The sequence below is a fragment of the Nyctereutes procyonoides genome, unplaced genomic scaffold, assembly GCF_905146905.1.
Source record: "Nyctereutes procyonoides isolate TBG_1078 unplaced genomic scaffold, NYPRO_anot_genome, whole genome shotgun sequence".
Classification (NCBI taxonomy): domain Eukaryota; kingdom Metazoa; phylum Chordata; class Mammalia; order Carnivora; family Canidae; genus Nyctereutes; species Nyctereutes procyonoides.
Genome location: NW_026575036.1, coordinates 13,798,316 through 13,826,159, shown reverse-complemented (window position 1 = coordinate 13,826,159; position 27,844 = coordinate 13,798,316). Strand labels below are relative to the sequence as shown.

General features: G+C 40.0%; 1 protein-coding gene across 1 annotated transcript in view; it reads left to right on the top strand.

Moving 5' to 3' along the window:
- Nucleotides 1-27,844, top strand: part of TMTC1 (transmembrane O-mannosyltransferase targeting cadherins 1) — a 274,216-nt gene that overhangs the window by 163,266 nt on the left and 83,106 nt on the right. The window contains exons 9-10 of the mRNA XM_055318820.1: nt 10,683-10,804; nt 25,743-25,910. Of these exons, the coding sequence (XP_055174795.1) occupies nt 10,683-10,804; nt 25,743-25,910 (290 nt within the window). The remainder of the gene's footprint in view (nt 1-10,682; nt 10,805-25,742; nt 25,911-27,844) is intronic.

Genomic DNA, 27,844 nt, shown 5'->3' with positions numbered 1-27,844 from the left:
ATCAGTTCCCTCCATTCATAGCTGACCAGGAGCTGTGGCTCATTGCCCCAATGTCACAGAGGGGGCAGTACCATGTATCGCTAGCCCAGGAAAAGATCCAGATTCAAAATTCAAAGTACAGTTTTTACTGAATGCCTATCACTTTCGCACCATCATAAAGTCGAAAAGTATAAGTGGAAGCATCCCAAGTCAGGGTCCATCTGTATTTAATACTATTTTAAACAGAGTTTTGTTTTCTGTCCTTTGTTGCATTTGTGAGTCTATTAAATTTATCCTTTTAAACTGTGGCAGGCAGGCTGTTGTTTGCCCAGTTAAAGATGAGGGAAGAGCATTATTTTTTAATCATGATGGTTATTTGGTAAAAGCTTTTCAGTGACTTCTCATGAAGCAAAATGATCCATTGGCTTTTATCACCAAAATGTTTCAGAAGCGGGATTTGGGTCTTATGCAAAGAGATGCAGCATATTTTGATTACAGAAGATATTTTGATTTTGGAGGAGTACATTGATGGATACCAGGATTCAAATCCACTTATTAACAGTAGTTCCCCTGGGAGCTCAGCTGTACAAGTAAATCTCACTTTTTTGTTGTTTTTACCTGTTAAGAGAGCTTTCTAAATTTCTTATTACTTTATATTTCATAAACCTGAAGTAAGCCAAATATTTTTCTGAGATTTGTTTGATAAAGCATGGTGAATTATTTTCTTTAAGAAATGCTGCTCTAAAATGTTTGGGTCTTTATTGTGTGAAATTATGTGGGATTTTTGTGGTTTCTTCTTATTTATTTTAGATTACAGAGGGAAGGTACTGTCTCCTCTGTGACAATCCCAAGTAGATGAATCATACTTTTTAGTGAGTATGACTCACTATGTGAAAAAGTAAAGCACCTTGTCTTTTTCCAGACAAAAAAATAAGTCTATGCCATCTTGCTTTGGAAGATTTTGGCAGAGGAACTTCTCCTTAACAGAAACATTTGAACAATAACTATAGGTAGAAACTAATTCTGCCCAGCATGTATACTCTCATAGGAACTAAACAATTTATGAAAATGCATCTAATTTATCCTCTGTTTCTGTTTGCTCAAACAAATGAATTCATCAAAGTAAATTTAAACAGGTGAATTCATCAAAGCTAAATTCCCTCATGACTTGACTTCCATGGCTAAATTCATCCTGGTCCCTAATTGAATCTTCACAGAGGGGAAAACTTGGTTAATTGCTCCTGCCTCCCTCGCATATTGAGTCACCTAATTGAGTTACAGTTCTTGATTCAGGATTCTGGGGCATTACCTGTGTCTTCTCCATTTTGCCAGGGAAAGCTGGACATGGTGGGCATGATGTGAGACCAATGCCTCTAGGCAGTAGACTGTCTTCCCCACTTTGTTGGGACAGGCTCCAGGCACAAGACTGAGCTCCTGTTGACATTTCTCTCCTTGCTTCTCATAGGTATCTTATCTAGAGCACCATTGACCCTCCTCTGGACAGGGCCCATCATCTGAAGCCAGAGGTGTCTGATGGGGATCCTGATTCCTCTCCCCCTCCCCCTTCCTCTTCAGTGAACTTTGATCACAACACTTGCAAACACACACCACTGTTAATTTTCTAAATCCACCTTCCTGAGTGAATACTCTCTCTATTTTTTATTGTTGTTATTTTATATATTCAGATACAGTGTATAAATAACAGGTATGTTCTAATATATATACATATTAGATATACGTATTACATATATATAGATAATAGATATGTTATAAATAGTAAATCGTTCTCATGTTGTTCCATTCCTGCAAGGTTTATGCATAAACAGTTCTTAGATAAACAGTCGCATATTAAAAATGGAAGGTTAGAGCCAGAACAAGTTACAGAGCATGTGTAGATTTAAAAATTAGAAGGCCTTTGTCCCAGTTAGCTGCTCACTTAGTTTATTCATTGTGCTTCTGTGGTCATTAGAATATGAATGTCCCCTTATTTTCCTTACTAACAAGGGCAGCTTCATCATATTATTTGATTTCTTATGTCAAAAATAATCATTACTCCCCCCTTGAGACTTCTCAAATATAATTCAGGAACTAAGATTAGTCAATATTTTATGTCTTATTGTGTTGTGTCTGGTAGGCAAGTATATGTCCATTCTTCCAGAGGCTGGCTGTCAGAATGAAGAGATGGACCACCTGAAACCATTCCAATTGAAGACTTGACAAAGAACACATATTCTGTGCCACATATTGCATTCCTGTAGACTGTAGAACACTTGCATCTGTATTGATGTGGCAAAGTGAATCAGTGGTACCTTCTGTCATAGGCCTCAGGGTGCAGTTTTCTAGACTACCTCAGCAGTGCCTTACCTGTCAACTCCAAATTGCTGGGTCTCATCTGCGCTCAGTATATTTCTGCTGCAAAACCAGAAGGTAGTGAAGGGCTGATATCCCCCAGTGTATGGTGTGCATGCGCATGTGTGCATACACACACACACACATACACACACACACACACACACACACACACGGATTCCAAAGCCACATGGACTGTTGGAAGAGGACAGGCTTTGGGGTGAGCTAGACCTCAGTTTGAAACCCTTGTTTCTCACTAGTTGTATCAACTTAGATTTGTGTGTTAAGCCCTTTGTACTTCATTTTCTTATCTGTACAACTGGAAATAATTACCTATGTTATAATATTATCATGAAGTTTCAGTGGGAAAATTCAGCCAAAGGTTTGACATATGGTTTGTACTTGAGAGATACTTGTTTTCCTTACATCCTCTACCACTTACAACTTACCAGGTGGCTTTTATCGGCCCCTCCCCATGTCTCTCATGTATGTAGCACACATACCATAATTTCTCAGATGTGACCTTCCATCTCTCTTGTCTTCCTCACTTTTAAAAAAATACATAGCTTTCTAGAACCTTTTCTGTTTCTGTTTAGAACCACAGATATGAAGAAAGTTCACTTCTGTGACTTCTCCCTATCTCCAAAAATTCCTGTAGTTTCATTCTAATCAGGGAAATTAATTTTCCAATTAATTCCCTTTTAACTCCTTACTAATGCTTGATTTACTACGCAAATGGTGTTTTTTGCACTAGACTGATATTTACCAATCAGCATCTTTTAAAAGGGTTTTGCTTTTATTTTTCTTTAAACATTTAAAACACACGTATGCAAAATGTAACATACACATCTAAATAACGTTATGAATTAGCTTATCCCCAATTAGAGTAATCTGAGAGCTTCACTTTTCCACCTGATTTACCTCTGAAACGTACTTGTGTGCTCTTGTGAGATAAGGAATTTCAATCTCAGGAATTCATGTTGGCAAGAAGATTCAATCTGTTGATTAAAAACAAATCAAACAAAAAATGATGGCAGAAAACGAAGTTCCAAACCAAAGACCAGAAATGGAAAATGCCAGTTTCTGAATGCTCTGATTTTAATCTGCCTCCGGCTCTCTGTTCATGAGCGCATCTGGCAGTGCTTCTCGGTGAAGAAAAGCTTGGCATGGGTGGAAAAGCCGTGTTTAAATTGGCTCAGAGAAGACACAGAGTGTACAAATCTACTTTTGTCTTTTTAGGGGGTATAATTTCTTCATTCATTTCCCCTTTAAAAATTTTTTTCCTTGTACATTTATGAGTAAATTCTAGAGCACATGGAAGTGAGGAAATGATACCCATGGGTCATGCCAAGGAGAGTGTGGGTTGGCAGCCCTGCTGTCGAGTTCCTGAACCCAGGCCATTTTCTATCCTACCCAGCTTAGCTTATCCCATCCATTTCTATGGGAGGAGAACCCTGCAAGTGGTATCTTTCCATGCCTCCTTGTGAGGTGTGAAGTGTGTTCATGTTGTGGGAGGACTGTCTGTAGACCTCTTGTGGTGCAGTATTGTGGCCATCTGGCCCAGCTCAGGGTTCCAGTTGAATATGAATAATCACCAAGGAATTTGGCTACTGTGACTGAGGCTCTGAGAATCAGCTTTCAGTTTTTCTTTTCTCTTCCTTAAGGACTGGCCCAGGGTTTGTCTTGCCTCCTTCATTGCTCTTACAGAGATTAGACTCTAGATCTTGTCTGAGGCATAGCAGGTGGTCTCTTGGATACCCACAATGGCAGTAAAAATTCAGAACTTCCCCTTCAACTATTGAGAGATGAGTCTCATTCTCATTTGCCAGATAAAAAGCTTCTTGGGTTGGGGTTTGTTTTTATACCGCACTTAAAATTTTCTATAACCTCAATGGCCTTAAAAAGGCCACAGGCTGAAACCTAATGGAAATATAACAGTGTAAGGATGGGACCGAGACTAGAGTGGGCTGGAGCTGGCTCCTGTCAGCTCACAAAAACCAGAATTCTGATGCTGCTTTGGCATCCATCCACAGCTCTGTTTCCATCCCTGTACCCTTCCACTCTGGGCTGACCTGTCAGTCAGGGTCTGGCAGGAAACACACAACAGACTCCAATGGGGTGATTGAAGAGTTTATGAAGGGTCTGTTTGCAGTGATATGGTCAGGGTTCGTGGCGGCAACATGTAAAGTGACACCTGGCAGATGGCTCATAAAAGTAAAGGATGGGACTGTCACCGGGGGGGCACAGGGATGAGAGCTGTGACCATGGACAGGAACACCAGACAGGAGCTATGCCTGCGGATATGCGAACCGAGCCACTGCCAGACAGAGGTGGAGAAGGGAGGGGCTGTAAAATGCCAAGGCAGACACAGACAACAGTGAAGATCATGTAGGAAAGGGGCAGCTCAGGGGGAGGAAGCATGAGGTTGTGCAGAGCTCAAACAGTGCGTCCCCTTGTCCCGGACAGCCGAGTTCTCTCTGTCCTCCTCACTTGGTGCTTCCCATCCTGGTCTTGAAAGCATCCTTCATGTCTCCTGACTTAGTATTTTGGGGCCATTTCTCCACTCATTTGATGCAGTCTGTATTATCACCATCCTTGATAGTATCTAAGCGCTTTTGTAGATTGAAAGTTCATGATGTTTTAAATAAATGTAAGTCTCTGATATGCTCAAGTGGAGACTCACTGATGCATTTCCTGTGGACAGAAGGAGTTGGGCCACAAAAGAATTCTTAAGATGTATAAAAGCAGCACAAGGAGAGCCCAGGTTCCCCAGTTTTGCAGGAAGGAGATCTGAGGTTGTGTGCAACCTTGAGAAATGCTTCTCACAGAAATATCACAGTAACTCCCTGGCATTTGTGCTGATTATGGTTTATAGTTACTAATGAAGGACTCAAAGGTCTAAGACATAGAACAGTTTACAACAGGGGTAGTAATATCTACAAAGAGTTGTGTTGTAAGGTTAAATCATTATTTAAACTTGCACAGATTTTGATTGGCTGCCGTAGGGTTGCAGATCGAGTCACTTAGCCAGAGGATGAGCCTAACTCTCTGCCCAGCTCAGAGACTGGAATTCAGAACGAGCCCCTCACAAGAGATGAGGTAGTATTACTCATTCACAAGGGATTCCAATTGATTAAATAACCTGTCTCCAATTAAAAGGAATTTTCAAAATGACAATAATAGTAATATTAGACACTGTAATATTTTAAAAATCAAATTTGAATGTCAACAAAGTGAAAGATATCACTGTTCATGACATCAAACCAAATATATGACCAGGCAAGACGGAGTAGTAATAAGCAGCAGTGAATGGAATCAGTGTGGCACAGGAGGTGTGCATATATATCTTGATTAAAATACCTCAGTATTGTTGGTCAGAAGTGCCAGCCCCTTATAAGGTGTTCTTGGATGCTCGAACACTGAGGAATTTCCACCCCAAGTTCATGTTGCAAATACTGTGTTTCAGACAGTTACCAAAGTAAAGGATTTCCTTAATGGGAAGTCCCTGAAAAAGGCTATGGGTGTGCTGGAGAACCCTAGTGATATTTATGGAGTTTTCATCACTGATCTTTACTATTGCAGCATATACTAGTTGAATGCCAACTATGTGTGTTCCAGGTATCTAGGTGACAAATTTAAATGTAATGGTGACTGGCCATCAAGGAACTCATAGTCTAATGGGAGAAGTAGATCCATAAACAGAAAGGAAAAGGAAAGCATAATAAGTACTGGCATCCATGCCAGTTGTCAGCCTAGCAAATGCCTTACTCCTGGGGCTGAAGAGGAGAACTTGACTGTCATCAGCTTCCCTGTAGATTGATAAATTAGATGCAGACAGCGAGAGCCCAGTACTGCCAAATAAATCTTCAGGATTGAAATATAACTGTGCTATCCGTAGAACTGTGAGAACCTGCTCGCACTGTACCATTTTCCTGAAAACTATGGAGGTGGGAGAAAATATGATAAAAATAATGGTGATAATAATTACTATGATAAGGGGGCACCTGGCTGGCTCAGTTGGTAGAGCATGTGAATCTTGATCTCAGGGTCATAAGTTTGAGTCCCATGTTGGGCATAGAAATAACTTAAAAATTTTAAAAAATCGGGCAGCCCCGGTGGCGTGGCGGTTTAGCGCCGCCTGCAGCCCAGGGTGTGATCTGGAGACCCTGGATCGAGTCCACGTCAGGCTCTCTGCATGGAGCCTGCTCCTCCCTCTGCCTGTGTCTCTGCCTCTCTCTCTCTCTCTCTCTCTCTCTCTCTCTCTCTCTCTGCATCTCTATGAATAAATAAATAAAAAATCTTTAAAAATTTTTTTTAAAAATCTTTAAAAAAATTACTATACTGAGGCCTTCTCTGCCTCTCTGGAAGGGAACAGTTAGCAGTGGATGTTGTCTATTTTGAATCGGGCAGGGAGGGGTCCTCTTCTCCCTAACATTAACCCACACTGTGCTGGCCACAGTGTGTGTGTGTCCCCTTATCCCCTTATCTATGACCTATGCTTTGAAAGTGAACTGAGAGTGAGAAGCAGAAGAAATAAACCAGAAGCTGCCAGGCTAGAGTTGGGCTCTGGCATGACAGTCCCTCTGAGGTCACTTACAATCCTGAGAAAATCACTGCTCTTCCCTTAGCTGCTTGGTCAGATATGTGACTGTGGAGACAGCGGCCCAACAACTCTCTGGCACCTAAGAGAGGTGTTAAGAGGTCTTCATCTCCTTGCAACTCAGGGGCATGCTTCTCTACATCATCCCAAGCCAGAAAAGAATCAAACCTAACATCTGTCATACTGAATCTATCACACGTTTTTCCTACAGACATAATAGGTATCAATACCTTTCTTTTGTCTGGTCATCAAATTAAAGCGCAAAGAAATAAATCAATCTCTCTGAAGTTGTATGGTTAATCAGACAAAAAATGCATATTATCAATAGCCATATTATCAATGCATATTAATAGCCATTTTATTGTATTAACATATTGCAAAAATGCATATTATTAATAGCCATATTATTAGCTTTTAATTCTCATATTTTTTTCACCTCCTACTGTAATTTGAATAAGTAAATTTCCATTTGCCTCTATTCCTAGAAATTGAATGCACTCTGTGTACTTTGGAAAGTGTCACAAATTTTTTCTTTCCCCTCATTCATATTTTGTTTGAGTTTCTATTAGGCCGAAATAAGCTTTAAGGTATTTAGTCAGTTCTGTCTGTGACCCACAAGATGCAAAACTGGATTCCCTCCCACTCTCTCTCATTCTAGGAAATTTAGCCATGTCCATGACATTTTTCCCTAGCTTTACAACTTTCTGCTTTGTTGATTGACTTGACGTTTAAGGAAATACATTTCTGAATACTTTCTCTCCCTTGACTGAATGGGGAGGAGGGAAGGCAAAGGGCGTGATCATCAAGTTAATTGGAGAATAAAGAATTTGTCTTGAATATTATTTTTCTCAAGACAAAATAAAATAATAAAACTTCATTGAGTTTGGGTGTGTGCCACTGTCTTCAGTTAAATTGGAAGAAAAGCTCATTGTAGGAACAGCCCCTCTGCGGGTGACCTGCCTTCCCATCCCAACCACAACCAAATTTGCCTCCTAAGCATCCATTCATTTTTTTCAGACTCAAATCATCACCTCCACCAGGATGTCCTCCTTAACTTCTCCCCTTCTTGCATCCAGTTTTCTCTCTTGCCTGGTACATTTATTCACTTACCTATTCAACAAATATTTCTCTCTTTTTTTAAGATTTTATTTATTTATTTGTGAGAGACACAGAGAGAGGCAGAGACATAGGCAGGGGGAGAAGCAGGCTAGGTTCCCTGTGGGGAACCCAGTGTGGGACTCGATCCCAGGACCCCAGGATCATGACCTGAGCCAAAGGCAGACGCTCAACCACTGAGCCACCCAGGTGCCCTCAACAAATATTTCTGAGCATCCATTAAGTGCCAGGCACTGAGCTAATAAGCACAGATCATGCACCAGGGAACCCAGCCAACCAGTTCCCTGCCCTCATGGCTTATATAGTCTCCTGGGGAAGAACAGCCATTTTATAAAGACCATAAACACACAGATAAGTGTGTAATTACAAGTGGGATGATGGCCATGAAGGAGATAAAGATGCTCTTGGAGCCTGAAGAACCTGGTGGAAGAACAAGGAAGACATGGTGTTGTGAGTTCTCAGTTTGCACGTCAGTCTTCTGGAGGAGGCATGGGGCTCCTTGACTCCTGCCCTCATCTCCCTGTCCCCAGCAGTGGTGAGCTTCATGGGGGTCCTGCCCCCTACAGGGTTGGGTGAGGGAGAAGGGGCAGGCATGGAGTAGGGTGTCTGCAGGTCCCCTGACACCTGCCTCCTCCCAACCCAGGGGATTCTGCTGAGTGAAGGAGAGAAACATATGCCCACCAGAGTGAGGAAGGCAGCCTTTGCTCAGACAAGACTGTGAGATTGGGGGTGTGGAAGTGATGCCTCCTTCAGATCCCCATTGGGGACCATTCTCTCATAACATTGATGAGGGCCAGAGAGGTGGCTCACTGGATGAAACACTATTCAGGGACATGGATAAAGGCCTGGTTGGAATTCTGTTTATACTCTTTTTTTCTTAATTCTATATGATTAATAAACAGCATATTAAATTCCCTTTAGTAAGGTCTATGGGATAAGTGAATTCTTTTGTTTTAAAAGGCATTTCAACTTTTGATAGGCTTAAAAGAAGTATTCAACTATAGCTAAAAAATAAAAGTGCATCTACAAAAATAGAATACTAACCCCATACCCAGTAATAGACTGAGAGTCCCTGAGGAACACTGGACAAGACACTCATTCTCTGGGATTCATTTTCAATTCTAGCATTGAATCCTTGCTCTTGGTTCACAGGATTCTTATGAAGGTGTTTATTTTTTTTTTAATTATGTAAACTTTAAGTTCTTGAGATGAAATGTACTTTGTAAATTCAAAGTAAAATATCAAAATATATTGCAGCTTTTAAATATAATGAACTTGCTACTTTTCTCACCTGTTTTTCCCCCCCTCAATTTTAGTGGGTCAGAGAAATATGACATCATCCTATTGCATCCATTTCAGTTGAAGGCTCGTTATGAAAGCTTTTTTTTCCTTCCATCTTTTAATTCTAAAGAGTATGGTTCCTTTAGGGAAAAAAATGAAGTCATAACTTACAGAACCATTAATTATTTAAGGAAAATTGTCCAAATCCCATCTATTCATATGGAATTGCTCTCTGAAATTTTATTACTCTATATGTTATACTCGGCAAAACAAAGATCTTAATAAAATCCAGGTGACAAATTTCTCAGGATGTTAAAAATCTTTTACTTTGTCCACTTAAAGCATTAGTAGTTTGTTTTAGGAAGTTTGTTTATATTTTTAAAACTCTTTTATTTAGTTGTTTACAGTTATTAAAAGTAATACGCTTTTAAATGTTTGTGAGAAATATCTTTAACTGTAATATGCAGTTCTATTTGATTTTCCTAAACTTTTTTAAAGGAAAAAAAATCACGTCATCCATATGTTGAGGTTTTAAATAGGCCTGTCTTCAGATGTGTTCATATCATAGACAGTAATGGAAACACAAACTAGTTTTTATAGTGTCCATTATAACAAATTAGTAATAAATATTTTTTTCTGTTAATTAAAAGTGACAGAGAAATCTTGACAAAGTAATATCTACAATAAATATATAATATTAGAGAAAGGTGTTTTTGTCAATTTAATGAATTATTTTAATGACTTTTGGTGCCAAAAAATTTCATGGAACAAATACTGGCTTAATTTGCACTAAAAATTTCTCAGCTTTAATGATCTCTTTCATTGGTTCCCTGAATTTTACCATTTGCATTTAATTTCCTTTATGCCAGGCTTTATGCTAAGCTCCTGGTGAGCTTTGTGTGTAGGTTGGTTGTGGGGTTTTTGTTGTTTGTTTTCTTGTTTTTTTCTTTTGAATGCATTCTATTTCAGAGAGGACAATAATGTTCCACGAAGCCTTAGTGAGCTTGGTCCTATCAAGCTGCTTTGCTCTCTGGAAGCCAGTTGCCTGGGGGGACAGAGATTCTGAAAGGGACCAGAACCAAGAAACAGGGTGGCTGTAGGGCCGGCCCAGAACAAGGAGTAATGGTCACTGATCCTGCACAATTATCAGAGGTTTCTGGGTGGCAGACGTGGGACACGCCAGAGGTGTCAGCCTGAGGGCTTCCTCTGATGAATTCAGCTCACTGATCAAAGGGTTTACGTTGGTCTGATCTATTCATTCCGTCAATGAGAACTTGAGAATGAAAGAGATGGTTAAATGCCGACTGCAGTGAAATTTTTTAAAAATTAATTTGTCCTTCACTATTGTGTGTTTCAGAGACTGGAGCACAAGGAAGTGTTAGTGGGCTTGTTGTTCCTGGTTTTCCCGTTCATTCCAGCCAGCAATCTCTTCTTCAGGGTGGGTTTTGTGGTGGCCGAGAGAGTCCTTTACATGCCTAGGTAATTATTGCTCGTGATTTCCTCTTTCCGAGACCTGCCCTCCCTCACCAACATTGATAGTTCCAGAGGGACGGTCCTTTGCGTGTGTCACAATCAGGCCCTTGCGGCGCTGAGGCGTTTATTAGCTTTAACAACAGCCGCAGAGCAGCTGGGGAGAGTTCAAGCTCACACGTGTTCACTCATTTCCACTGGTTTAAATGTATTTGAGACTTTACCCCAATCTCTTACCCCAATAACTATGTTTCGTTAAACATTACGGTAGTAGTTTTCTAGAAATATGTGATTTGCATAAAATTATTAATTATGTTAAGTAGCCACAATTGTAATTGAATTCTCTCTTCTTCTTTCTTTCTGTCTCTTTCTTTGTTCTTTTAATTTAAAAATAGGTACAATCTCAAGAAAATTTGTCCTTGAGGAAAAAAATGGTTAAAAATTATAAAAGCTATTCAGCCATACGTGACTACATAATGCCACTTATCTCTGAATATTTGAATTGTGCTGAAGCTTGTCTTTTCTCTTGTCTTATTCAGATGTCAGTGTTTCAAGGCCACATTTTTCAGGAGCCTGGAAATGTCCCCTAAGTGGTTCTGCTATTTATCCATTGTGTAACCTTGAGCAAGATGTGAAGCTTTTTTGAATTCAGTCTTTCACATTTTTAAAATAGGGATTTTAGTAAACTTACTAAAATTAAGTAGTATCATAAATGCTATATATAAGGATGAACTTTTCTAAAGAGCAGTATCCTAAACCAAAATATTATAAGGAAATCATTGTTTTTATTTATTGATACTGAGATAGGAATTTTATTTTATTTTTTGAATTTTATTTTATTTTTGCTTCAAATTTTTATTTAAATTCTAGTTAGTTAACATATAATGTAATATTGGCTTCAAAAGTAGAATTCAGTGATTCATATCTTACATATAACACCCAGTGGTCATCACAAGTGTCCTCCTTAATGCCCATCACCCATTTAACCCATCCCCCTCACCCACCACCCCTCCAGCAGCCCTCAGTTTGTTCTCTGTCTTTAAGAGTCTCTTATGGTTTGCTTCCCTCTCTTTTTTGGCGTTTCGCTATGTTCATCTCTTTAGTTTCCTGAATTTCACCTAGAGTGAAATCATATGGTATTTGTCTTTCTCTGACTGACCTATTTTGCTTAGCATAATAAACTAGCTCCATACATGTCATTGCAAATGGCAAGTTTTCATTCTTTTTGATGGCTGAGTAATGTTCCATTGTGTGTGTTATGTGTGTGTGTGTGTGTGTGTGTGTGTGTGTGTGTATGTACACACACACCACATGTTCTTTATCCATTCATCAGTCAGTGGACATTTGGGCTGCTTCCATAGTGTGGCTATTGTTGATAATACTGCTATAAACATCAGGGTGCATGTGCCCCTTTGAATGTGTATTTTTGTATCCTTTGGGTAGGAATTTTAATTAGCTTTAAATTTTATTTTAAAATTAATTTAAATATCAATAAATTTTCATTTTATTAATAGACATTGAGTTAGAAATTTAAAGATATATATGATTAGAAATTAATTTTATAACCTTTATCACCAAACCAAGTACCTAACAGTTTTTCCAAGGCTTTGCAGCTTCTTGTTTTGACTTGTTGGTTAAGAAGAGAGGGCAGTCCTTAGTTTTCTTTGTGTGTCTTCAGCACCATTTGGGAAGGAGGTTATTTCTTGATCAACACTATTTGTTAAGGACAAAAATACAACACAAACTCTTTATATTCTGTATTGTTATAGAATAACAGGCTTGTGAGGCCTTGCCAATAATAGGGAATATGAAGGGCAAAGGAGATGTCAGTGGGTGGTCTAGATATGTTTTTGTTTTGACCACCTGCAAGTGGCTTCAGTCAGCTCTTCTCTGTAGTGCTGATGATTCCAAGTGGACTCTGTTCATTCTTCACTTAACAAGTATTCACAGAGCACATTGCATGCTGTACTAGAATATGAGGCTACAACAATAAGTGAATCTCAGTGTCTGCCCCCAAAGAGTTTAACTGCTGATAAACATTAGTTAATTGCATCAAAACTTCTGTTGGACCTCGATTATATATCAGTCGCCATGCTAAGCATATTATATTTATTTTATCAGCTCACTCAGTTTATGTAGTCGTTCATAGCTCCCCCTTGAAGTCAGGGCCTGTATTTGAATTCTGCCTTAAGTACGAGTGGATGCCTCAAAGCTTCACTTCCCTTGGCTATAGAAAAATGATGATAACAGCACCCAACTCAGTGACCCATTGTGAGCATTAAATGAGATGTTCATTTAAAAAACTTACGAAGTGTTTTTGCATTGTACGTGGTCAATAAATAATGTGTGTTATTGTTTGATGTCAGCTCCCTAGGGAGCTGATGCCATTACCGTGTTTTACAAAAATATAACACCTGCATGCTAAAAACTTAATGAATTTGACCAAGGTGGGCAGAGCTGGAATGCAGATCTTTGTCTACTGACAGACTTCTCACTTTCCAGACTATATTGCTTCTCTGATTGGTAACATCTCAGTATTCTTTGTACGTGAAAGGAAAGAGAAATTCAGTACACAGTACTGTACTTTCAATTCAACTCCATTTGGTGACCAGGACGTGTACTTCTAAATCCTGTGATATAAACTCTCAGGACTCTAAGATTCTGGGGGTCAAAGAATTGCAGGTGTGGCAAACTTCTCTAATCCAGAGACAAGGGAACAATTTCTGAGTAAATCAAGGGCTAGAATTTTAAACAAGAGGTTAAAATGTCATTTTCCTGGAAGAGCCTCTTATGTAAACATTATTAAGCCCATAATATTGTCATCATCCATATGTGGGGTGTCTTAGTTAAAATAAGGGGTTCATCTCTCAAAGGTAGGTGTATTCCCCTAAACCTGCAGAATCATCCCAGCTCTGTCTCTTCATGGGTTCCCATTCCTTACACAGACCTTCCTCTGACTTTTTTTTTTTAAAGATTTATTTTTTATTTGAGAGAGAGAGAGAGAGAGAGAGCAAGCAAGGGGAGGGATGGGGGGGAAAGAGAGAAAATCCCAAGCAGATTCCATGCCAAGCTTGGAGTGCAACATGGAGCTGGATCTAGAGCCCTGGAATCATGACCTGAGCCAAAACGAAGATGCTGCTCAACTAGCGGAGCCACCCAAGAGTCCCAGCCTTTCTCTGACTTTATTTCTTTGCTCTAACATAGAAAAAGTAGTGTCCCTGCCCTTTTCCCCACTAGTAATAAGCTTATTTGGATTAAAATGAAGTTCTGAATATGAAAAAAAAACCCTCAATATTTCCAAGAGCAAGTGCCTGCTTCTTAGAACCAACTCAGATTTTGCTATATTTTGCAAACTTGGTACAGAGTTATCCAAAATCAGGGTCAGAAAGCTGGTCTTCATTAAAAAGATGACTATCTTTTTCTTTTCTCCCCATATGCTTGCATATGTCTATTGCAGTGTTGACATTCAGTCTTCATTTTCTGAGGGTTTCAGCAGCTCTTTGCCCAACTATACACTATTTTCTACCGAAGTGGGGCAGCTGGTCACTGCTGGTTACAATCTTTTCCAGAGAAAGTCCCCCAGTTTCATATAAAATTCTCAATATTTATAAACTAACTGCGATGAAGTCATTAGAACTGCTGAAAGCTTCCTGGGGACCACAGAGAAGTTTGCATATGCTGTAGGCATCCCTGGGAAAGTGTGAGAATGCTGAATGTTGCCTTTTGCGTTTATTAAACTTCGACATTGACTTTGCCAATTGTGAAAAACTTTTCCCAAGCCTTGTTATATATACAGGAATCTTCTCTGCATGACTCTCCTTATGTTTTTGACCTTGACAAGAAAGAGTCATTTTCCACAGCATTAAGACCCAGATGCTTGAGGAAAACAAAATGTACCTGGTGTCCTCAGTGGAAGTTTAATAATACCCATCGTCATCTTTATGCAGACATCTGTGTTGTTTCAAAAACTTTTAGCAAGTGATAGGACAATGAAATAGAAAGCTGAACTGGTAATTCTTCTGAGGAAGTTGAACTTTCTACTCGTTAAATGTTTGTTTCAAGTTATATGGAGCCAAATCCTGGCCTTAGATTTCCATCCATGAACACCACAGAAGTCATGTCTATCCTCACTGAAGCCTGGGTGACTTCCATCAGTCCCAGGGGCTAATTTGGCTATTTTACAAGAAAAGCCCTGGAATGAGTCAGACCAAGTGCTCTTTTATCTCTGCCTTTATGCCTAACAATGAACAAGCCACTCAAATCTCCTGGCTTCTGTTCTCCCTCTATCCTAACTTAGATAAGACCCAAAATATCACCTTCCTCTTACTTGGCACTTTGAAATCTGTGGATAAAAGAGACAGAAATAGGCTATCTATTTATCATTGCATGGCTTTAGGGTCAGAGTTTCACCACCAAAAGAAATTGGAATAATCTTTTCTTCTGGTGATAAATGCCTATTTTGTGGATTTCCTTTTTGAACAGGCAGGAGAGTTTGGGGCTTAAATCATTTTTTTCTTTCTTTCGTTCTTTCTTTTTTTGCCAGAAATTTTGATCTCTTATTCTTATCTCCAGAGAGGCATATAATTTTATGGCTACTTTTTTTTGTATTTTATAAAAACCACATTAGAATGCTTCAAAGGACTAACATTTCTTTGAATCAATGAAGCAGAAAAAGTTGTTGAGAGCTCTCAAATGAAGTCATAGGATGTGATCAGATATCCATTTACATGCCAAATTAAGGGTGATTTATTCACTTCAGCATCAAAGAGCAAATTCCTAAGCTACTTTAAGAAAACATGAATGAGTAGAAAGAGAGAGAAGCCGGATAGGAATAAATGAAGGCAGAAACAATATTGGATAGCATCGATCAAGAATAATTGAGACCTCAGAAGGAGAAGTTAGATACTATGTGTTGGAGGGAAGAAAGAAATATAAAAAATTCCACTACTCTTACAAAGATGCTATTTGTATTGTATAATCCCTAAAACTTACAGACACATCAGACATGGAGAAGGAAAAATGATAACCTCTATTCATTTTTGATTTTGAGAAATACCTTCAACTCAGACCTATCAATTTGAGATAAAATTTTTAGTTTTACATGGGTTGCTATGGAAGCAATACTGCAGTATTTATTTTTCAAAATGCAAAATGAGAAATGCTACCTCAGAAGTTACACTGCTTCCATTATCTGATATTGGGAACCCCTCCTGATGAGCCATCTATGTGTAGACTCCTTTAGATTTGCTGTAGGAGACTGATAATTATTTGAGAGTAAATCAAAATTTTGTCAAATATTAAAATCAGAGCAGTCATTTAATATCAACACATGCTTACTTTAGTAAATCCAGTAGGAAGAAGAATGAACTGGGAATCAGCACAGCCCCATCTGTCCCCTACTACCTAACAGCCTTGGGGAATCATTTTCCTACTAGTAAAACCAGAAGGTTGGTTGGCCTTGCTCAGTGGTTCCCAAGTGTTGCCTAGATCTCCATGACAGAGTTTTCTCTGATTTAAGGGGGTGAGGAGAGAGAGAAAAGACAGTGCAGTGGGTTTTTCATAAAGTTTTATCTATGCATTTATTTTTAAATTATGAAATTATGCCTTTCTTATATTTTTGGTCTTAAAATATCCTTCCTCCTTTGACAAGATGATAACATCCCTCTTCCCTCACCCAAGTCCACTTTCTTGGGGATTTTATACATTTGGGGAACCTAAAACCCAGTGACCATTGTGTCACATGATCTTTAAGGTCCCTTTCAGCTTCAAAAGTTCAACTGTTCTGTGATTCAGAATAACCTTGGGGGGAAGCGTGGATTTTTTTTCTCCTTAAGATTATAAACAAAGATTTTTGTCATGCATTGGAATGTGATCACTTGTGTCTGCTTTCTTTCAACAGGGTGGTCCCAGTAGGGAAAGGAAGATGGGTCCCCTGGGAGGAGTGGCAAGGAAGGCAGTACAATTGCCACAGGGACAGGCTCTCTGAGGGGCATTGGGGTGGACACCAGGAGGTGGTCAGGAAGCATCTGTGTGGGGTTTCTACTGTGAGATAACAGGGTGTCCTCATAAGAAGCAGGAACAGCTGATGCTTAGAAGTTCATGGGGAAAGCAGCAAGAAGGAATGTATGATGTATGTTGAGAGGACACGGGGCCCCGGCAGCAATAGCAATGCCAGACCTCCCTTAAGGAGCAGTTGTAAAGACAACTTAATGAGAGAGGTTGTAGTCCATGAGAACAGGTCAAAAGGTTGCGTCTCCACAGGAAGTTATGGAGAGAGACTCATTAATTCTGCTGAAGCTTAGTATCTAGACAGGGGCTCAAAGCACAGGTAAAATTGCCCCCAAGGTGGTTGATACTGAGTAGAGAAGGTTGGGTCCCTCTAAGGCCATGGCTGGCAGCAATAGGACAAGATTGAACCATATCAGAGGGCAAAAGTAACTCAATTTTGAGAGGACAAAGTCCCAAAAATCTTTAAAAATCCAGGAACAAGGCAAAGTCACACATTCACTTTTTAGTTTGATTTTCTTTTTGTTTGAAATTCCCGTTGTATGATACGTTAGAGAGGTGGGAAAAGCAGCTTGGGCTTGGCAAAGAGCCACTAACTAAAAACTCAAGAAATAGACTGAGAGGCAGTTTCAGTTACAAGGTCAAGTGCACCAGGTCTCTGAGAATAGATGTGTGTGAGTGTGCATATGTGTTGGTAAATTACCCAAAGTCACTCAATATTACTTAGTTTTAGCTCTGAATCCATTTTTTATGCATTTCTATCATGCCATCTTAAAGGGAGGTTCCCTTTTATCATAATGAGCACAACAGAAGGAAAAGGAGAAATGCAGTGTGATATTGCATGAGGGGGCAGCAAAGATCAGTGATGTCACCAAATGATCTGAAGAGGAAGAGTGAAGATCAGTGATACCACTGGAGAAGCAATTGTAGATTGCTGACAAATAGAACAGAACAGAGCCATGGTAAAAATGAAGTGAGCTGAGGGGAAAATGAAGTGAGCTTGGGTGCTTGTGGGCCAAAGATCAGTTAGCCAATCCATGGGGTGGCATGGGACCAGCGATGAGGATAGTCTCAACCAGTTACTTACTAAACTATAATCATGGCCTTAATATCACAGAATCCTATTAGTTATTAAAAAAAACTAATGTTTATGTCTGTTAAGTCCTAAGTGATGAACAGCAAATGTATTGGAAACCACAATTTGAAAGTAGAAATTTGGAGACTATAATTTGGATTCAGATAAGGCTAAATGGAAAAATATGTGTGAAAAATACCATAAGCCGTGCCCTAGGTAGCTGCGAGTCATTCTTTCAGTCCACCCTGTGCAAATGAGAAGATTGGAGGAATCAAAGTTGAAGAAAAGCAAAGCAACATAGATATGGGTCTCTCCTCCTTTCCCGGCCCTTCTCTTCCTCTGTTGGTCCTGCAACCCTGCTTTAGTAGGCTAATGTTCTATCTAACAACACCATACTGAAGGTTATAAAATTTGCCTCTGCAAACAGAAGAGAGCAACTAAAATGTAGATGTTGATACCCCATGTCCTGCACAGAGCTGGCTGTCTCAACACCTTATAAGTCAAGACTTATAAGTAAATCCATTTCTTTTTTCTTGGGTTCTGTGCAAGGAAATGGATCTCAAACCACTGACTTTTTCTTTTTCTTTTTTTTTCATCTTTATTGAAATATAAATGACCTATTGTGTAAGTTTAAGGTGTACAATGTGATTTGATACATTTATAAATATTGCCAAATGATTACCACTTAACCAGTGACTTCTTACACAAATTTTAGTAATCTTAAAATATCTTCTGTCTCTTGGAAATCTGCATTGTCCTGCTCCCATGAGGTTCAGAACCACCATTTTGTTTGTCTCTTTTTTCATAGTAGCCAACACGATGGATGCTTCAGAAAAGAGAATCGTAGAGACTTAAAGAACACTGGACACATAACAAAGTAAATGCCTGTGCGGTCAGGTCTGTGTTAAAACACACAGAATAGAGGGCGGGGGGCAGCGACAACTAGTAGATTGTCCACTATGTTTTTGGTTCAGAAGTGAAGATGCCATATCATAATATAAGGTAGTGTATGGAAGAGTAAATGACAGGATTCAGGTTCCAGAGATGGGCATGCTGTAGGAGGGTAGAGAGAGGGTGGTTTTTCTAACTTTTTAGGAGTTGCTTTAGAGTTCCTTGGGGAAGGTCTTTGGCTTTGGCCAAAAGGCCTTTCAGGCCCAGATGGCAAATCTGGCTGTGATTTTTTTTTGTACCAGCCTGGGAAGGAAGGAAGCCGGGCCTGGAGTGAAGACTCCTGCAAGGGGAAACACCCACTCCCCACAGATGGATAGTTCTCCTGGTGAAGAACTCTAATCATCTTCACCCCTTAGATTGATTCATTTGTAAGTTTACCCCTGTTTCCATGTTAGTTTATGGTACTTTCAACCTCTTTGTTCAACCTTTGTCAACACATTTGTTTTTGTTTTTGTTTTTTTGAAGATTTTATTTATTTATTCATGAGAAGACACAGTGAGAGAGAGAGGCAGAGACACAGGCAGAGGGAGAAGCAAACTCCACGCAGGGAGCCCAACTTGGGACTTGATCCCGAGACTCTAGGATCACGCCTTGGACCAAAGGCAGGTGCCAGACCACTGAGCCACTCAGGGATCTCCTCAACCACACTTGTAAAATAGCTCCTGTCATAAGCTGATGCTGAAGTGCAAGTGAAAACATTACTCCATTTTTAAATAACCAGCCGGAACTTCCAAATAGTTAACAATCTATTTTATATCAAAGTTGAATACAAAAACTTCTTTTGTGCATTAATTCACCAAAACGATTATCGTTCACATTTTCTTCCCTTTCTTCTTTCTTCTTTTATTCACAAAAATAGAGTGGAGAAAGATTTGAAATACGGTTAAGGGAAGATTTGCTTAAGTGCTTGTTGAATTCTAGAACTATGAATGCACATTAGCATACCTACATAGCTACCTATATTTCACATACAACAAGTGTATCTTCCTTCACTATATTGTTCTATCAAAGTGATGTGTGAGGGGCACCCGGATGGCTCAGTGGTTGAGTGTCTGCCTTTGGCTCAGGTTGTGATCCTGGGGTCTTGGGATCGAGTCCCACATCGGGCTCCCCACAGGAAGCCTGATTCTGCCACTACCTATGTCTCTGCCTCTCTCCCTGTGTCTCTCGTGAATAAATAAATAAATAAAATCTTTTTAAAAAAAGTGATGTGTGAATCAGACCGTTCTGAAGTGAACAATGTTGTAAAAGGAATTTTGTAGTTTTAAGGGAGTTTCTGTGAATGCTTATGAAAGACTTAATATTGTCCTGTAAATTACATAGTTTAGATCAATCTGGACTTTAATAAATTGGATTTCTTGAGGTTTATTTACAGATCTAATCACTTATTTTAATGATATACACAGTACATTTTATTGATGTAATAGTATATGGCATACTAAACACACACATGAACACATAAACACTTCACCTGAAAACACTGATACCTTAGATTCAGTTCACAGACTAAGTCCACATACATTATTTCATTTCCTCCAAACAATCAGCCTTTTAAAGTAGCTATGTTTTCAGCTATTCAAGGCAGGCAGTCTTAAACTCTTACAAAATAAACAACCAAGGCTTCATGAGATTAAGTCTCATGTGGCCACGGAACTCCCAAGTGTCAGAAAAGAACCCAGCTTCTTTAACCCAGTTCCAGACTCTTTATTCTCCAATGAATTCCTTTTTCCTCACCTTCAACTCCCAAACTTCCAAATTTGCAGGACACTTTTGTTCCCCTGCAGCTCATAGTATTTTAGTGGCCTCAGGAACATTTATAGGAGCCTGATAGAGACATCTGTTTCTACCTGGATATGTGCAGACTGTACACATATCCTACCTCACATTCTATTCAGTAGAAAATGATTCCCTAATATTATAACAATGTTATCATTTATTGTTTATTGTCTACCAAGCATTATGCACAGTGTAAAATTATTTCCTTTTACCAGTAAGAAAAATAATAACTAGAGAACTTAAATAATTTAAGATCAAACAACAGTGTCAGAACTGAAATGCAGTTTTTTCTGACTCCAGGGCTCTGCCTTATTTATCACGAGAGGTCTCATAAATATGGAGCTAGTAGATAGATGAACTACGAGGTTGAGAGGAAGCATCTCATCTTCAAAGAGGTAAAGGAGAATCAGGTTCTCAGAAAGTGAAAGCAATGACATTATTATCGCATTGTTCCATAGATATGCTGCGGAAAGAATGGAAGAAATCTGTGTTGTGAAGAAGTAAATAGAAGCTCTTCATCCCTGCCCCAGAAGCCCAGCACCTCGGATGAGGAGCTGTGCAAGAGGGAAATGTATAAGAAATGGTTTTGGAGTCATTTTCTTGGAATATAAATAAACTCACATCCCAATACTGTCAGCCTTCTGAGAAATTTTCGCACCCATCAAATATTTGAGAAAAAAGAACTGGGGGGGAGTCTTGGCTCACCAGAAGCTGGCAGCTTCCAGGTTAAATCCGATATGTGGCCTCACCATTGGCTCCCTGCTGCTTCCCGGATACAGCATCAAACACCTGTTCTGGGCTCAGCATTCCAGGGCTTTATTGTTTAACCATCCATGAGAACAGAATAAGATCTCACTGTCATAATTTGCCAGGTGGGGATTCAACAGACCAGAATGAAGTTAACTAGGAATAGTTAACTTCATTTCAACGATCCAAAGCTGGGACTTTTTTTTTTTTTTAAGTAATAAAATCGTGAGATTGTGTCTGTCTTGTATCACTAATGTTATTTATAGATACTTTCAGTGGCTTGAGTTTAAGTTAAAAGGTAGAATTTCACTTCTACTTAATAGCAAAAAGATTCTCTTTTTTCTCCGTGTAATTAAAGAAAAAGTGAAGCTATAGTAAGCATCGTAAAATGCTTAGCCCAGAAATAGGAAATTTTCATCTTTTCAAAATAGGAAGAAGTGTTGTGTTCTTTTAGCACATAAAGAGCTTCTGGGCAAGGTTCGTGAAAGTACATTTTTACTGTTCACAGAATGATTAACTTCTCACAAAGTTCTCAAATAAATATTTTTCATTGTAATATGAAAGGACAAACATTGTTGACCTGCATTTCTTATTCAGTTTCCATTAAATGTGCATCATAAAAATATAAGGGAGAGATGCATGTAACTAGAGAGTCTCTAGTTATTATATGCACTGAATTGGGGATACCTTCAGCCTGTGAATGAGGGATCAAATAATTACCCCATTCTCAGAAGCAGTGGTACTTTTCAAGCTGCTTTGAAAATGCATCTCGGGGACACCTGGGTCTCAGGGGTTGAGCATCTGCCTTCAGCCTGGTCGTGATCCTGGAGACCCGGGATCCAGTCCCACATCCCAGGCTCCCTGCTTGAAGCCTGCTTCTCCCTCCCCCTCTGCCTATGTCTTTGCCTCTCTCTCTCTCTCTCTCTCTCTCTCTCTCTCTCTCTCTCTCTCTCTCTCTCTGTGTGTGTGTGTGTGTGTGTCTCTCATGAATAAATAAATTAAATCTTTAAAAAAATTGAAAATGCATCCCGGTGCTGACGTAAACCAATCAGTAGTTGGAGTTTGGCTCTTGGTTCTTCAGGTTCTGGTTTTGCCAGGTGTCAGTGGTTTGCACTGACTCCTTCATGCTCTGTGTGGAGGTCTCTGATCAGAGCCCAGGTTTTCCTTAACCAAATTAACCACAGCAATCTGGAGTCTGGTTTCATCTCCCTGGAGGCCAGAAAAGCATGTAGCTTCTCATTTGCTTGATTTCCTACATTCAAAATGAGGACTTGCTCTGCCCCTAGAAATGGAGAGAGCATTTGTCCCCACTGCTGCTGAGATCTGTATTAAAGCAGATGTTGAAGGATGAAATGTCACAATAGAGAGGCATCTTAATCTTTGTGATACCGTGTTCAAGTTGATAAGAATGTGTTACTCTCTAAGAAATTCGCAAACCTAAGTAGAGGTTATTTTGTATGGCTTACCATTTCTTTAAACCATATGTCAATATAATGACTTTCAAAAAAAATTGTCATGTTACTTGATACTGATGCCTGTGCTGAGTGGAAAGAAATGGCCTTCTCCTTCCTCTGGTTATAGCAGGGGTCAACACTGGCTCCTGAGTGAAGGCTGCCCTACCATCTCTTTTATAAATAAATTTTATTGGAACACAGCCATGCCCATTCATTTATATAGTGTCGATGGCTGCTTTCCTGCTCCAAAGATAGAGTGAGTGGGAAGGACAGAAAAGCTTGAAAAGTCCAAAATATTTACTCTTTTGCCCCTTACAGAAAAAGTTTGCCCACTTCTGGAGCACAGCATAGTGTTAGAGCCATAGGTCTTCTCTATTACTAGCCGTGGGTGCTGCGGAAAAGGTATTCAACTCCTATTAAGCTTTAATTTCATCACTTAGGAAATGGAAGATACCAAGGATTATATATTTAATCAGATAATATATTTAAAGGCAGTACCATCCTTATCCTAGGCCTTATAAATGTGGTGGACAGGCGCCCATGCAACGCTCTTAGTGCAGTGCCTGACCAATAGGAAGGACTCAGTATAAACATGAATGTATAACATAGCTAATTATTTTTGTTGTTATCTTCATTATTCTTGTCTTCTGGCATTTTGTGGCCATAGCTCAGGCCCCGTGTGGAGATCCCAGTGTTTTCCTTTCCCACTTCTCTGCCAGATGGCAGCTCTGTTTCCTACAAGGAGACAGTAAACAACTACTGAAATTTTATGAATGGAATGGTTAGGAGGGAAGTAGGTGAAGCTGTGTGATAAGGTGTGAGAAACGCAAGAATCAGCCAGTCAAGTGAAAACCCAGACAAGCAGGACAACATATGGAGTGTGAGTTCTGGAATCTGATATTCCTGGGTTTGTATCTTTGCCAACTATGTACAAGCTGAGTGCCCTAATTCAGGAGACCTGTTCACCTTCTTCTTGTTGACGTCTTTATGGTTAAATACCAGTATGAGTGAGGGATGCATGGATGGGCCGAACTCCTACATGGAATGTGTTTGGCATGTAAGATGTGCTCAGTAAACATTAATTTTTCATGGGGCTGCTTTATGAAGGCAGGAGCAGGGAGTCAGCTGGTGCTAGAGATGTGGATGCCTGCACAGGGTACATACATTTCAGGACTTTGTTCCCATGTCACCTTTTCAATGGCACCATTCCTCACCATATTACAATCTCAACCTCCTCCCCACCTTGGATTCCCTCTTCCTCTCTCCTGATAGATCTTTAACATTATCCTGCTCTGTGGCATACTCTCTGTTATTGGTGGTTTTTCTCCACCCATGTGGGTTCCACAAGGACAGGAATTATTGTCTGTTTTGTCCATCGATATGTTCTCGGTACCTATAACAATGGCAGGACGCAGTTGGTGTTTATTAAATATCTGTTGAATGGAAGGATGGAGCCCAGAAGGCTCTCATGTGGCCAGAGATGCTCCTTGCTCCTCGATTAGGGCTGGGATCCAGATGGGGCTAGAGGAGCAGATGGCCAGCAGCCTCAGGAACTTGAGCAGCCATGTGGTCTATAGTGGTGTCAGCATGGCCGGTTGTGTAGGATGAGAGACGTTTAGAAAACCTTGATACCTTTAAGGCCAAACATGACTTGATGTGAAAATGAGAAGAGGTTTTGGGGTTTTAATATTTTTGCATTAGTGACTCTATGTTCTGGCATGTTCGAGGCTTTTGCACAGTGCTTATGGCGATCAAATCCAGTAATAGGCCTGTGCCTCCTTAGCTTGAACCTACCAAGTGGGGTGGTGACTCCATTTGTTTGGCCTAACTGTGAACCCTAAAAGTTGAGGGAGCTGGACCAACTGACTTAGGGAACTTGAAGTATGGAATTGGAGCTCTAACTTGAAATGATTCCCAGCATCTCCATGACAGAAACCGCAAATGTTTCTCTTGTTTTTCTACCCTTGATACCAAAGCATAGACATTTAAGAATGTGAACAAACAGAAAGTGGAGAGATTTTTTTTTTTAACAGAAATATGTTTGGGAATTAGATTAAGTGTTTTCCTTTGCAAAACCAGCCTGCCTCAGTAGACTGGAGTTTTTTGAGGGCAGGGCCTATATTTTATTCATAATTGCATTCTTAGTGCCCAGCATATTGCCAGTCACATAGAGAGAGAGAATGAATGGAACAAGTAAATAGGCTATATTAATTTGGGATTATGGCATTAATGTCTAACAGATATAGGATTTCTTTACACAATCTTGATTCATTCTTAAAATATTCCATGATAGGGATCCCTGGGTGGTGCAGCGGTTGGGCTCCCGGTGCATGGAGCCTGCTTCTCCCTCTGCCTGTGTCTCTGCCTCTCTCTCTCTCTCTCTCTCTCTCTCTCTCTATCATAAATAAATAAAAATTAAAAAAAATATTCCATGATAACTTGTAGTAGTCTATTATCTTTGGAAAGAAGTGGGTCTTAACTGAAATGCATATGGCAAATGTTTGTGTTTTTCTGAGGCCAGTCGACAGGCAAGAAGCATCTCTGTGGCTGTATAGATGATGTGAGGGACCACGTTCCAGCCAAAGGCTTTTAGAGACGTGCTGTCGACATGCCACTCAGATAACATGAGTGATTCTTCGTGTCTCTTTAGAAAGCTGAGCCAGAGTCAGTAAGAAAATTGTATCAGTACAGTTTGTCTGTGATAGGCTCCAAGCTGCAAGGCTCTGGAGTTGGCCTGTGGATAGATGATTTTCCTTCAGCAAAGGACTTAGACCAGGGTGGGGACATACCAACAGCACACCTCTAGAGACGCACCAGTGCTTATATGTTTCTCTGTCGTAGGACGAGCTTTATTTGAAACTCAGTTACACGGATAGAATATTCAGGGGGACTCCACTGCACCCCCAGAGTAATCCTGCTCCTCCCACCTGTTTTCCAGCATGGGCTACTGCATCCTCTTTGTGCATGGACTGAGCAAGCTCTGCACTTGGCTGAATCGATGCGGGGCCACCACCCTGACTGTGTCCACCGTGCTGTTGCTGTTGCTTTTCTCTTGGAAAACTGTGAAGCAGAATGAGATTTGGCTGTCAAGAGAATCCCTATTCAGGTATGATTAGATGGAGAAAAGCAAATCTCTTCCCGTTTGTTTCTTTGCTTACATATTTGTTTCCAAACAAATGAGGTAACATGGGTCTGGCAATCATCATTAACCCAAAATTCTTTTTTTTTTTTTTTTTTAGTAAAGTTTTAAGTGGAAGGTGTAATTTTGTTTGGGGTTTTAGCTTTCGTTTTTAAAATGGTATTATATAAAGTTGAATGTGAGCTCATTCTCAGTGAATTTATGAAAATAAGGCTCATGGGAAGGTTTCTTGGGTCTGTGAAACAGTCGTAATGATGAGCTGGGCTGTAAAATCAGCTATAAACAAAATGAAATGATAAGCCTAACTTCATTATGCAGACAAGTAAGTGGGAAAGGTGAACACAAAGCAGGAAGGAAGAGAAACGCAGAATATTCCAGGATGTTAAGCTGTGATCTGTGATCTTGTTGCTTTTATCTGAACATTAATTGTGAACAAAGAAATAGAAGACTTTTCTCATCTCCTTGTAGGTTTTTATGTGGCATAGAAGCTGTTCACAAGGTCAACTTAGAGCCCTAAACTTGTCATAAAGTATAAACATTCTTTGGGACTGTGGCTCATCATGTTGTGTTTCCCGGAGCTTAGGCTGTCTCACTAATGCCAAAGCCCTGGTGACCTTCACCTGAACTTCCCAGGACTGCCACCCCTGGCATCCCTACAGTATTTTTCCTGGTTTCCAGGGATTCCCAATCTGTACCCCCTCTTCCAGCTTCTGTCCTCACTTATGACCCAGTGACCCAATTTAGCCAATGTGGTTTTCACGTGGCCCCCTGCTTAACTGATACCCGACACTTGCATTTTGGGGACAGGCAAGTGAAACAACATTGAGATTGCTTGAAAAAAAGGGAAAATGTTGAAAGAGTATAGGAAGGTGCACAGAATTGAAGGGCCAGTAAAGAAGTTGGCACATAGTGGACAGGAAACAGGCATTAGGATAGCCTGTCTTGAGAGCACTTGAGTACCTGCCCAGGAACAAATAGGTCAACTTAGACCAAGTTTTTCTGTCTTCACATCAAAGTCCTGGGAAAACTAAGACCTCTGGCAGAGCTTGAGCTTTAGGTCATGGCCTGCCCTTTGTCTCCACCAGATCACTAAAATGAATGATTGGCCAAAGAAGCTCCTCTGTCTCCCAGGGAGTTAGGGAAGGCCAAACACCTTGGAGTTCCACTGAGACTTCACAAAGTGAGACAAGAGCGAGTTCCCCACAGGAAATACAAGTACTGGAGGAGGGGCACAGACTCTGGCTGCCAAGAATGAGTGAATGAGTGAATGAATGAATGAACAAATGAACGAACAGATAAGACAAATGTTTTGCTGCCCTCTTCTACTATTTAAAACAATATACTTGATTTTGCTGCTTGGCAACTTAACTTTTTTTAATAGAAAAAAATTAGTTTGGCATACATGTCTTATTAGCTTATTTATTATTCCTATATCATTGTCCTCACCATTGTCATTGTCACCATCATTACTGCAGTGGGTACTGTAGAGACCTGTTGCTGGTTAAGGTTTTTTGTGTGGATGTGTTCTGAGTATTTTTTTCACTTTGAGGTTCCAGATGCTGTTCTGTCTCTGTCACATCCTTTCACCTTCAAGGCAGTTCTCACAGACCACAATGGGCTTGTTCCCTCTTGCTACCCGTGCTGGGGTCATTCTGTAAAACACAGGGGCATGGAAGTTCAGAAATACAACTTCCTCTTCATCTTTGTTGGCTTAATTTTTTTTTTCTTTTGCTTTCAACAGTCATTGCTTTTAGGAGAAATGTTAAAATGGTTCTGCCCTGTGTTAAACCCTTTTCTTGAAAAAAGGTACTAACAGAGGTTGTGTCTTCTTAATGATGTTGACTGCTTAATCAGAGCAACATTGGGGGTGGGTTTTGGCAGGCAGCAGCCTGTTTCAAGGA